We start from the raw sequence: 12,650 nt of genomic DNA on the forward strand, positions 1-12,650 counted from the left end.
GGCGCCGGCCGGCGACCCGTGCGGACGCCTCCGCCCCTCAGGCGTCCGACTCCCGCCTCCGGCCTCGTCTTCCAGCCGCCGTTGCTGCTTCCCGCGGCCTGGGCCTCCGCAGTCAGCATGCCGCACGCCTTCAAGCCCGGGGACTTGGTGTTCGCCAAGATGAAGGGCTACCCGCACTGGCCGGCCCGGGTGAGGCCGCGCGTGGACGGGCCCGACGGAGTTGGCCGCCCCGAGAAGAGGGGCGGCGGGCGCGCGCGGGGAGGCTGGAATGGAGGCGGAGGGGAGGCTGAGGAGGGGTTGGGACTGCGGGTTGAGGCGGATGCACTGTGGTTCTATGGGAGCTGAGGACCGACTTGCTCAGGAACCACAGCGCCTGCTTTCTGGAGGGTCTTCGGGGCGGTCCCTCAGGGCTGGGGTATGGCAGTGTTTGGTCTGAGTGACCTGCATGGTTAGGTCCTGAGCCTCAGAGACGCACGGTCCCGCAGGCAATGTTTCGGCTGTGGCCGCTATCTTTGACCTCAGAAACCTGTTTCCCTAGTCTGGGGTCCAAGACCTGAGAGATCAATATACAAGGGTCTAAAAGTGCTTTTAGGGATCCCAAGATCGTGGAGCCTGCGGGGTGTAGTCGGGCTTCGTGGGGCCTGAAGGTGTAGTGAAGTCCAAGGGATGCATGGGATTGGAGTGGAAGGGTCAAATGATGGGAAGAGCCTGTCTCCCAGGAGTTGAAGAGGCTTCGTGTGGTGGTTGGGGAGCAAGGTGCAGCCCCAGAGGAGGGGACCTCATCTCCATTTAGGTCATGGTGAGGGGAATGGGGGCAGAGGTTAGAAATCTTCTCTGGGGACCTGGAGCCAGGCCCTTCAAGGGATTTAGTGGAGTGGCTCACCTGGGAACAGACAGCTTCAGGCTGGGGACAGGGACTTTAGGGTTTCCTATTAGAGGAAGCTGGGGCCCTGGCGTGTAGGTTGTTTGGGGTTCACGGGTGATAGAATTCTGTCCCTGGCAAGGGAGGGCACATACACAGCGGCTTCTGTTGCCCCCAGAACTTAGGGCAGGGACCACTCCAAGGCTGCAGTTGGCGTCCATGTGGCAGGACTGAAAGAATTTTGAGTTGTGTAAATGTCGGCTGGTGTTCCAGGCCCTGATGCACAAGTCCAGTTGCGTAAAGACAGAGTTTTGTTGCCTTCAGTTTTTAGTTCAGAAGCCTGTGTTAGTTGTGTCTGCATGGGGGGGGGGGCGACTTCAAGGCTGGACATCGGAGTTGCCATGGGGATGCCCCAAGATCAAGCTGAACGGGAACCAGCTCAGGAGGTGGCCCCCTAATCAGAGGGCTGTTGTTGACTTTCTGAGCTGTGGGACCAGTGGGATGGGCACCCTAGCCAGCCTGGATGCTTGTGCATATGGCGTCTTGCATCCAGCCACCAGGGACCAGAAAATGAACTAGTAGGACCAAAGAGAAGTGAGGGATGATACAGGGTGCTGGCCAGGGAGGGAGACCCAGCAGTGCCCCAGGTGTTAGATGGGTGGGTGGGTAAAGCATCACCCAGCCCTGGGAATCCCACTGTGTGGGGAGACTGGGGGAGGGGTCAAAACTTTGCAGTGGCCACTGCCCTCTCTAGCTTAGCTCTTTGCGAAGCTCTTGTGCCCTCCCCCTTCCCAGCCTTTTTCCGCACAGAGAGAACATTTCCAAGCACCTGATTGGAAGGGAAGGGGCTGCTAGCCTCCTGTGGGAAAGTGACTGGCAGCTGCCGGAGCCCATGGCTTGCATGAAGAGGGTGGGACTTCCGGGATGCTCTGGATCTGGCTGCTGCAGCCCACCCCCCATCTTCAGCGTCCCTGGAGCTGCCAGCTCCACCTCTGGGGCGAGAGCAAACCTGACCTTTGTGCAGGAGTGTCGGTCGTGGGGGTGTGGGAGAAGCTGAGCCTAGTCGCACCCCGTGGGGGTTCCAAGTGGCCATACTGGGCCTGGCTCAGGTTAAGTACCTGTATGGGATCTCAGCTTTCATCTAGGTGTAGAAAGAGAGGCTAGCAGTGGGTATGCACCTTTAATCCCAGTGCCCTCTGCTTGGGAGGCAGAGACAAATCCGAGGCAAGCTTGGTCTCCATAGTACCAGGACAGCAAGGGCTACGTAGTGAGACTGTGTCCAAAAAAAAAAAAAAAAAAAAAAAGCCAAATTAAGGGACTAAGGAGCAGGCTTAGTGGACTTGAGTTGGGCCCTCCAGATTTGTGTTTGGAAGGTGCTATATATCTCCAGAATGTGCTTTTCCCCAAAGTAACCAGCCCTCACTTGAAGCCTCCTAACCATCCGCCTCTCACTACAGATCGATGATATTGCTGACGGTGCTGTGAAGCCCCCACCCAACAAGTACCCCATCTTTTTCTTTGGAACACACGAAACGTAAGTGTCTATTGCACAGACTGGCTTCTTTCCCAGGGTGCCCTGGCTCACCTGGAACTGGCCTGTGGTTCCTTCCTCCAGGGCCTTCCTGGGACCCAAGGACCTATTCCCCTATGACAAGTGCAAGGACAAGTACGGGAAGCCCAACAAGAGGAAAGGTTTTAATGAGGGACTCTGGGAGATCCAGAACAATCCCCACGCCAGCTACAGCGCACCACCGGTGAGTGCCTAGCGCCAGTGGGCAGTGGAGTATTTGAGGGCTCCTGGAGGTGGGCTTCCTCAGAAGCTTCCAGGCTGCTTTCTCATACCCTGCAGCACTGTGGGTGCTGTGGATTGGGTCTTTCTTTGGGGTGGGTGTGCTGGGCTCTCCAGGGTGTGGATCAGCATCCTGGGTCTCTGCTTACTCTACTTCAGGAGCTCCCAGGTCATTACCACAGGTGTGTCTAAATATTACCCAGTGTTCCCTGGGTACAGACTCATGCTTGGTGGAGACCACCATCTTGGGATGAGCCTGGAATTCAGAGCAGAGTGTTAACAGGTCTGATAGACACTTCTCTGACGTGAACTGCTTCCTTTGGCTAGCACTCTCCTCTGTCCCCGACTCCCTTTGTGGATTGAGTAGGGTAAGCCGTAGTTTGTGAATGTGAGAGCTCCTGGTCAGGGAGGAGAGGTAGCGCCAAGAGTCACAGAGACAGCATCTCCGGGCAGTCTGTCTGGAGAGCAGGATTCAGCAGCTGCTCATCGCCAACCTGATGACTGAGTTCCATCCCCACATAGCGGGGAAGGGGGCTGGTTCCTGCTTGTTACCCTCTGGCCTCCTAAACAAATACAATTTCTCTAAAATTGAAACTTAGAAGTTAAAACCAATAGAAAGCCGCTGTGGAAGACTGGGGGGGGGGCGGCCCATGTGGGCATTCTAGAGTGAGATGAGGGGAGAGGGTGTTGTGCTGCCTGGGGTCCATCACACTGCTGTCTGTTACTGCTGCTTTGGGTTGCTGATGTTGTTTCTATGCACGTGTGTGCATATCTGAGGCCAGAGGTTGACATCAGTGTCTTCCTGATCACTCTCCACCTTACATACTGAGCCACAGCTTCTCATGAGTACCTAGCTCACTCAGTTGGCTGAATAAGTTCCAGGGATCCCCTGATTGTGTCCTATGCACCTGGGCATACGATTGGGCTGCCTAACATCTCTGGGGATACCGAGAACCTGAATTCCAATGCTTTTGCTTGTACAGTAGGTGCTTTGCTGACTGAGCTATCGCCTCAGCCCCTGCTCTGGAGGTTTCCATGAGAAGTAGCTGGGTAGCGTCAGCTTGAGGAGGCTGGTTGTCTACTTGGGAGGTGGCCAAAGGGAGTGATCAAGCCAAAACTCCCTGTTGGTGAAGAAGGACCACCTGGGTTTGCTGATAGCGTGCAAAGCAGGACTTGATGAGGGTCAATCCCGGCCTTCCATTTTTTGGTAGAAACCCATAGAGTCTGTTGTGGTTGGACCTTGAGATCTTGAGGTGCTCGGGTGCCCCTCCTTCTCTAACTGGCTCATGCTGGAGGGATTCTCCCCAAGGAGTACTGGACATGGTTGTGTTGATACCTGCCAAGACCAGGATCACGCACTAAGTTGGACCGAGTCCTGGCTTCAAGGAGCGCGTAGTCAAAATTGTGGGATTCCCACTGCAGGTGTCTCCTAAGAACTTCTGCCTTGACCACCTTTTTCAAGGGGCTGGGGACATTTTACTTCTCTTGTGTATGGAGAGTGGAGTCGCTCTTTGTGTGTCCCTCCGTACTCAAGGCAGGGGATCTTGAAGTCGATCCTGTCATGATCTCTCCTGGCGCTGGTTTGAGCGTGCTCTAGTTACACATACTGAGCCCGTTGCCTGCCGGTGAATCATCACCGTATTTAATATTTATTGGACACCCACGACTTGCAGGCACCATGCAGACAGATGCCAGTCCTCGAGGAAACGCAACTTGAACATGAAGTGCTAGGACCATCCAATTTTTCACATGCCCCCGAAGCAGAGTAGCTGGAACTTTGAGAACCCCTGGCTGCCCTGTGGTTCCGTGTCCCAGGTGTGCTCTCAAGGAGGACATGAGTGTGGAATGTAGGTGCCTATAGGCCTGTCATCCCAGCATTCAGAGATGCTGAGGCAGAAGAATCACAAGCTTAAGGTTCGTTTGAGTTACAGGGTGAGTACAGGGTCAGCCTAGGCTATACACAGTGATACCTTGAATTAAACAAAAAGAAAGGAAGAGTTCTTGAGCCACTCTTAGAGTGGCCCTTCCAGACTTTGTTGAGATACTTTCGGCATGACATTGTGTATACAAGCCTTCAAACAGAAGCGTGATTTTGTTGTTTTTGTTTTGTTTTGTTTTTGAGACAGACTTTCTCTGTGTAGCCCTAACTGCCCTGGAACTAGCTCTGTAGACCAGGCTGGCCTCAAACTCACAGAGATCTGCCTGTCTCTGCCTCCCAAGTGCTGGAATTAAAGGTGTATGCCACCATCACCCGGCATGATTTTATGGGAAACTGAGCTGTCTCTTTTCCCTAAATTAGTCAGACAGGAATTCAAACTTGACATTCAAAAAGAACACTGTTCTCTGAGGAGCTGTTCTGCCTCCTCACCTCCGGTTACTTTGTGTTGTTTTCTTTCCCAGATAGCCCTGCCGCAGCGCCTTCCTACTTCACAGAAAATCATACAAAGCTTTCTTTTCTCTTCTTAAGATGTCTTTATTTTTATTTTATGTGTATGGGTGTTTGCCTACAAGTATACAAGTGCACTGTGTGTGCCTGGTCCCTGAGGCCAAAAAAAAGCTGCCAGATCCCTGGCACTGGAGTGAACAGACAGCTTATGGGTGCTAGAGGTTTCTTTTTTTTCTTTCTTCTTTTTTTTTTTTTTTCTTTTTCCCTCACTTTTCTTTGACACATATTCCCCAGTTTCTTCTGGTCAAAGTTCTTTGAGAACATTCCACCAGCTTTAGTCAGTCAGAGAGTAGACAGACCTGACTCAGCCGTCCTGTGATTAGCCCCGCAGATAGCATAGGTTTTAAATAGCATAGGTTTTAAACTGGCTGTTAAAGCTTCCACTGACCTTGTCAAGTCTCGACTACATTCATCTGGATACACATGTGGTCCTTGGCACCGATGATGTGTTTGCTTGAGGAGCGTTTCCATGGAATGTACAGGTCTACGAACTCATTAGCATTGTTCTGTATGTTGAGGTCTCAAGTGCCCGTCCAGATCCAGCAAAAGCACGGAATGGAAGTGGCTCATCCCCTGGCAACAGTACTGGGTCAGATGCTGGGGACTGAACCCAGGCCTTCTGCAAGAGCCAGTGCTCATAACCATTTCTTTTTTTTTTTGGGGGGGGGGGGGTTCAAGACAGGGTTTCTCTGTGGTTTTTGGAGCCTGTCCTGGAACTAGCTCTTGTAGACCAGGCTGGTCGCCACCACCGCCCGGCTCATAACCATTTCTTAAGCCCCAGCTTTCTTTCTTTCTTTTTTAAAGATTTATTCATTATGTATACAACATTCTGCCTCCATGTATGCCTGCATGCTAGAAGATGGCACCAGATCTTCTTATAGATGGTTGTGAGTCACCATGTGGTTGCTGGAAATTGAACTCAGGACCTTTGGAAGAACAGCCAGTGCTCTTAACCTCTGAGCCATCTCTCCAGCCCCAGCTTTCTTAAGTGTTGGTTCCAAGCTTTGCAAGCTCAGCTGGGATCCTGGCAGTTGGTCCATGCTGACAGACCAGCCTCCAACTTTTGGGGTAGTTGTTTGTGTGTGATATATGCACGTATGGAGGCCAGGGCAAGAACATGGGGAATCATTCTATGTGACTCTCTGCTATATTGCTCTGAGACAGAGGCTTTCTGCACTGGAGGCTTACAGTCTCGACTGGATTGGCTGCTTGGTGAGCTGGGAGACACCTGTCTCAGCCACAGACCCTCACAGCTGTGGCTTCTTATGTGGACACAGGTCCTCATGGTTACTAAAGGAAAACCTTTTATCCATGGAGCCCTCTGTTTCAAACCATCTTGGGTTTTTTGTTGTGTTTTTTTTTCGGGGGGAGGGGTGTTGTTGAGATAAGATCTTACCATGTAGCCCAGCCTTACTTCAAACTCACTAAAGAGGATGGCCTTGAACTCCTGATCCTCCCATCTCCACCTCCTAAGGGCTGAAATGACAGGCGTGTGTCACCATCTTACCCTCAACATTAATCTTGGTCTCTCCCCTCTTCTGGCCAGGATGCCAGATGGTAGCAGCACACTTAGGACCACAATGCCTTTCAGCCCTGCTGTGGTCCTCAAGTGGGTAGACCTTTATTTTATGCTTGATACCCAGACAGTTTGCTTGGGCACCAAAAGGGGTCCAGCTGGGTTCTGAGGCCACTCAGACTTAAACAAAACTATTCAACCACAGCGCATTTTTTTCCTTTTAGTTTTTTGTTGTTGTTGTTGTTGTTGGTTGGTTGGTTTTGGTTTTTTCTGAGACAAGGTTTCTCTGTAGCTTTGGTGCCTGTCCTGGAACTAGCTCTTGTAGACTAAGCTGGCCTTGAACTCACAGAGATCAGCCTACCTCTGAGTGCTGGGGTTAAAGGCCTGCACCACCACTGCTTGACTTCCTTTTAGTTTTTAGTTATGCGCATGTATGCCTTGTGGCACTTTTGAAGGTCAGAAACAACTTGTGATAGTTTATGTTCTCCTTCCGCGTAAGGGTTCTGGTGATCAAACTCGGGTTGCCAGGCGTGACAGCAAGCGCCTTTATCCACTGAGCCCTTTGACTGGCCCTGATACAGTTTTTCAGGTGGGGCAGACTGACTCTCTGGTAGAGTAGACTTTGTATATCAGAAAGCCAGGCCCAGCAGCACCCTGGCCTGGCTTGAGCTTGAGTTTGTGCCTGTCCTACATCAGCCTTGCAAGTACAAGATTACGGGTATGGGACTCATTGTCATTCGTGGCTGTGAGCCAGTTACCTTAAAGGGGTCCCACTGAGTTGGAGAGACAGCTCATTTGGTAAAGTAGTTGTCATGAATCAAGAGGACCTGAATCCCAGGCAGGTGTAGGGCATGTTTGGTCTCCACACTGGGGAGACAAGCGGTGGGGGCCTTTGAGCTCCCACCAGCTGACCTCACCACCTCAGTAAGTTCCAGCCCAGCGCACACAGCCTTGCCTCAGAAAGCAAAGTAGCCAGCTCCTACGTAGCAACAGACAAGCTTGGCCCATTCTAGGCACAACCATTTTTCATCGTTCTTGTTTGTTATGTTTTGGCTATGATTTATGTAAACACGCACACGCGTTGAGGTCAAAGGACAGCTTGTAGTAGTTGGTTCTCTCTTTCTACCATGTGGGTCCTGACGATCAACTTCAGGGCATTAGACTTGGTGGCAGGCAGCTTTACACACTGAGCCCTGTCACCAGCCCTGTAATATTTATGGTTTTTTTACCATGTAACCCAGGCTGAATTCAATCAGGACCTCTGCTCCGCCTCTCTCGATGATGGGATGAGGAATAGAAGCCCCAGACCTGGTTTCTGTTCAGGGCTCTCAAGCTAGTTAGCAACACAGTGGGCTGGGTGCACAGTGCGGACTCCTGATGCTAGGCATGTTCCTTCCCTGTCAGCTGGCACCTGTGCCCACAGGCTGCTGAAAAGGGAGCAGTTGGTATAGAGCCCGACTCCAGAGGCACTCAAGCCCTGGGTCTCTGTACCACACCTACATGCTGTTTGCCTCTCTGTCCTACCTGGCCCCCAAGGTTAGGGACAGTGAGGGCAGCACTCAGTGAACACTGGGCATAGCTACTGTCTTAGGGTTTCTTTTGCTGTGATGAGACACCATGACCAAAAACAGCTTAGAGACAGAGGGTTTATTTGGCTTACACTTACATCACTTCTCCTCTTGAAAGAAGTCAAGACAGGAACCCAAACAGAGCAGGAACCTGGAGGCAGGTGGATCTCTGTGACTTTGAGGGCAGCCTGGTCTATAGAGTGAGTTCCAGAGCAGCTAGATTTGTTATGCAGAGAAATCCTGTCTCAAAATACCAAAGCAAAACAAACTAGCTATCACACCATCCTCCAGGGCACACAGCTGGGCTGGACTGCCCTGCTGTGGTCACTTCTTAATTCATCCAGGCAAACACTGAACACTGTCTATTTTTATTTTTGAAATTTTGAAACAAGGTTTTATGGAGCCCAAGCTGGCCTGGAACTCATGATTCTGCTGCCAGTCTCTTGAGTACCAGGAAGACAGTTATGTACCGTGATGCTCAGCTTTGAGGTGCAATGTTTTGGAGATAGGGTCTTGTGACACCTGTAGCCGTTGTGCAAGTGTGAGGTTAGAAGACAGCCTCTGTGTCAGTCCTCTCTGCCCTACATGAGGTAGGGGCTCCTCTGCAGTGACCAGGCTGCCTGCCAGCTCCCAGGGATTCTCCTGTCTTCATCACAGTAGGAAGGCCTTGATTGCAGCTGCACACCACATCCAGCTTTCATGTGTGCTCTGGGGGTTTGAACTCCAGTCCTCACGCTTGTACAGCAATGCTTTTCTCCCCCACCATGGCATCTATCCATTGCCCAGGTTTCAAGGCGACAGTGGGCCTGGGCTGCAGGTCTCGTACTCACCTTGAGTTGTAACTGATGCACAGCCTCTCTGTGCCCTTGTCCTGCAAGATCAGGACACCCTACACTCGTCATCCATGAACCGCAGAGACTCTCCATGGTATGATACTGCCCTATCCTTCCATGAGAGTCACTCAGCATTGTCATTTCTTGGGAATGAGAGGAAGGGAGAAGATAGAGTCCCGTGCCCTCCATGGGGAAGGTGTGTCTCGCAGTCCACACAGGCCCTCATTTTCCCTCTCCAGGTGTTTGGGTTAGGGTTCACCCTACTTGAGCATCACACAGTTCAAAATGGTTCAGGCAGGGCTGTGTCGCAGCACTTTGGCTACATGTGAAGCTCTTTGGCCCTGGGAAGGTAAATGCTCTTTGCATGGAACAGCTCGGTCAGGCCAGCGCCTGGCTTTCCTTTGGTGGGGTCATTAGCCTGGGCTAGGTCTGTGCTGAGGACTCAACCTCTGCTCTCAGCTGGGGAAGACGGCTGGAGAGCCATTGCAATCCCCCACCCTCACTGCCATCTCCCTCCTTCCTTTGCTTTAACTCCCTTTGTGGCTGAAGGTGACTTTAGGCTGTTGATCCTCCTTTCTTTCCTCGCACGTACTAAGTGATGAATCTGACCTGTGTTTCCATGCTATGGTGTGAGTTTCCACATCTGGGCTCATGCTAAAGCACCTGGGAGACCTGAACTACTTTATCTCCCATTCTGGTCACCTGTCTCCAGCTGTAGCTCATTTCTGCTCTCATCTGTGTGTGCCCATCATGGCTCCTGGAATCTTCTCTATAGCTTTTTCTCTCAGCCTCTGCAAGACTCCATCTGCCATCCCTGTTCTTCAGGCCCACTGCAGTGCTACAACACTTATGAAGGTCAGGTGACAGACAACTTTTGGAATAGGTTCTCTCCTTCCACCATATGCACCCTGAGGCCCAAGCTCAGGTCACAGCAAGTGCCTTTACCAGCCGAGTTTCTCCCTAACCCTAACCCTAACCCCTAGATTCTTGGATGTATAAGCACTCTGGAAGCAAAGGCAGGTGGATCTCTCTGAGTTCAAGGTCAGCCTGGTATAGATAGTGAATTCCAAGACACCAGGGCTACATAGTGAGACCCTGTCTCAAAAAAAAAAAAAAAAAAAAAAAGGATGGTCAGGGTTGTCCATGAGGTCCAGGTCTGCAATCTCACCCGAGGGTAGCAAGGGCACACCATTTAGCTACCCCTAAAGCATCAGGTAAACTGTATCCTCTTCAGTTCAGTTCCTCTTTAACAGGCTTTCACCACAATGTGACTGCAGCACCCTCCGCTCTGCAGCAGTGTGGCACTTGCCCTGCCCTTGGCACTTTGTTTTTCCACCCAGATTCACCCACTGTAGACAGAGACCCACACTGCAACACCGTCATCCTAAGTAGCCCAGGCTGACCTGGAACTACAATGTAATTGGGATTTTAGGCCTGTGATGTACTCCAGTGGCTTGCTATCTCTGGCTGTACCACATCTTTCTCATTCCTTACTTGATGCAAGTTTGAGTTTCTAGACATGGTTCTAGAAAAATGAACAACTGCCCCCACCTCTACCCTTAGGCAGCAGTTATATAAAATGACAGTGACGGGCTCAAGTGGCTGTGCCGGGGGAGGTCCAGTACTGTTACTGCTTTTACCTGTTGTCTCCTCTTAGATTGAACTCCCTGAGGTCCAGACCAAGTCTGACTTCTGGCACATAGTAGGTGCCCCAAGTGTATATTGGATGAATGAGTGTGGGCTGAACACAACTGGGGCTCACACATTCTCCCTGTACCCTGAGACTTCTTGTGCCACCTGACCAATGGTTTCAGAGCCTCAGTAAATCCATGCACGAGCTGACCACAGCCTCATCCTCAATCTCATTGCCATCGGTGCCTTCTGTCTGTACCCTGACATCCCAGCCTCTTCCTTTTGCTGAGAGGATCCTCACTCCATCATGCCCCTGTGAACTGCATCTTGCCCATCCTGCTCTATCTCTTGATGGCCCTTCCTGAGTGCCCAGTGCAAATCCTTCACTTCTTGGTACTCACAGCTACACAATGTTTCTGTCTTCCTAGTCACTGTTTAGGAGCCTTGTGTGGTCCGCTTGTCCCTAGGTCCTCAGCTCCTTGGTGGGACAGGAGACCAAGCTGCAATCATTGTTCTATACAGAGCCTGTGGTGTAGTTGGCCTGTGGCTGCTGCCTGAGCAGGCATTGTGAGGTGACGAGTTCAGTAGTGCCCCCGAGGCTGGCTTTCTTCTCACAGTACTAGGGTAGCTTGAAAGAGAGCCAAACCAAGCCTGTTTGGGCAGGTCTGTCATCCAGCGTAATGTCAGGGCCAGCCCAGGATGAAGAGTATGTCCCAGGACACAGCCTGGGCTTCATAGTCCCTGTCTAACATGGAAAGTAAAAAGAGTGCAAATTGTAGGGTTTTTTGTGTGTATGTGTGCCGCTGGGGACACAACAACAGGATAGTGCCTAGCATGCATGAAGACCTGTGTTGTGTCCCCAGCGGCACACATACACACAAAAAACCCTACAATTTGTATGATCTCTTGCTGTGGTTTACACACTACCCTGACTTCATGTGATGGCTCTGTGTTACCTTCAACAGCCTTATGGAGTCAAAGCTGTGATCTCCCTTTCTCAGATGGAAACTGAGGCACAGAACTAAAGCACTTACACTGCATCCTACCACCTGACTGTCATGTCCACCATAGATGTCTCCATCTTGACTCTCCTGCCTCAGTTCCCCAACTCATGAGTGAGGTGGCCATACCCTGAACCTGGATTCCCTACATTAGATGCTGTCTACCTAGTTACCAGGGGGCTAGGAAGTCTACCTGGCCCCTTGATGCATGTGTGTCACCCCAATCACAGCCCGTGAGCTCCTCTGACAGTGAGGCCCCCGAAGCTGATCTGGGTGGTGGCAGCGACGGGGACAAGGATGAAGAGGCCCGAGGAGTCATGACCGTGACAGCTGTGACCACCACAGCCACCAGTGACAGGATGGAGAGCGACTCTGACTCTGATAAGAGCAGTGACCACAGTGGCCTGAAGCGGAAGACACCAGTCATGAAGGTAGTGTGAGACGGGCGGTCACTTGGGGCCTGACCTCTTGTGACCCTTCATCTTCTCCTGCCCCTCACCATAGCCATTGTTTTTGTTTTGTTTTGTGGTAAGGTCTCCCTGTATAATAGCCCAGTTGGGCCTGAAACTTGTAATCCTTCTGCCTCAGTACTCATTTTTGACAAGAACTGAGATGAAATTCAGATTTCAGATACCTTGAAATTAATCCCTAGGGAGGCAGGATATGACTCTCAGTAATGTTCTGGATCTCTCTGTGTGTGATATGTACACATTTCTGTCCCTGTGTGTAGAGAGAGGCCAGAGGTTGGCATCAGGTACCTTCCTCAGTTTCTCTCAGTCTTGTATTTTGAAACAGTCTCTCCCTGCACTTGGGAGCTCATCATTTCCACTAGGCAGCCAGTGAGCCTGGGGACCTTGTCTCTGCCTCCCCAGGTCTGGATTACAGATGTGGGTTTGCTTTTTTGTTTTTCTCTCTTTTTTTTTTTTTTTTTTTTTTTTGGTTTTTCGAGACAGGGTTTCTCTGTGGTTTTGGAGCCTGTCCTGGAACTAGCTCTGTAGACCAG

The 12,650-nt window shown here is 51.3% G+C and overlaps 1 protein-coding gene across 4 annotated transcripts in view; it reads left to right on the forward strand.

Annotated features, from left to right (window-relative positions):
* Positions 1-12,650, forward strand: part of Hdgfl2 (HDGF like 2) — an 18,356-nt gene continuing 5,706 nt past the window's right edge. For 2 of the 4 annotated variants that reach the window (XM_057771373.1, XM_057771371.1), the window contains exons 1-4: positions 2-189; positions 2,320-2,396; positions 2,478-2,616; positions 11,878-12,078. In XM_057771373.1, the coding sequence (XP_057627356.1) occupies positions 118-189; positions 2,320-2,396; positions 2,478-2,616; positions 11,878-12,078 (489 nt within the window). In that variant the 5' untranslated portion in view covers positions 2-117. Of the gene's footprint in view, positions 190-2,319; positions 2,397-2,477; positions 2,617-11,877; positions 12,079-12,650 lie in introns of all 4 variants that reach the window. The other 2 variants (XM_057771374.1, XM_057771370.1) reach the window with 2 other exon arrangements.

The sequence above is a fragment of the Chionomys nivalis genome, chromosome 6 (assembly GCF_950005125.1).
Source record: "Chionomys nivalis chromosome 6, mChiNiv1.1, whole genome shotgun sequence".
NCBI lineage: Eukaryota > Metazoa > Chordata > Mammalia > Rodentia > Cricetidae > Chionomys > Chionomys nivalis.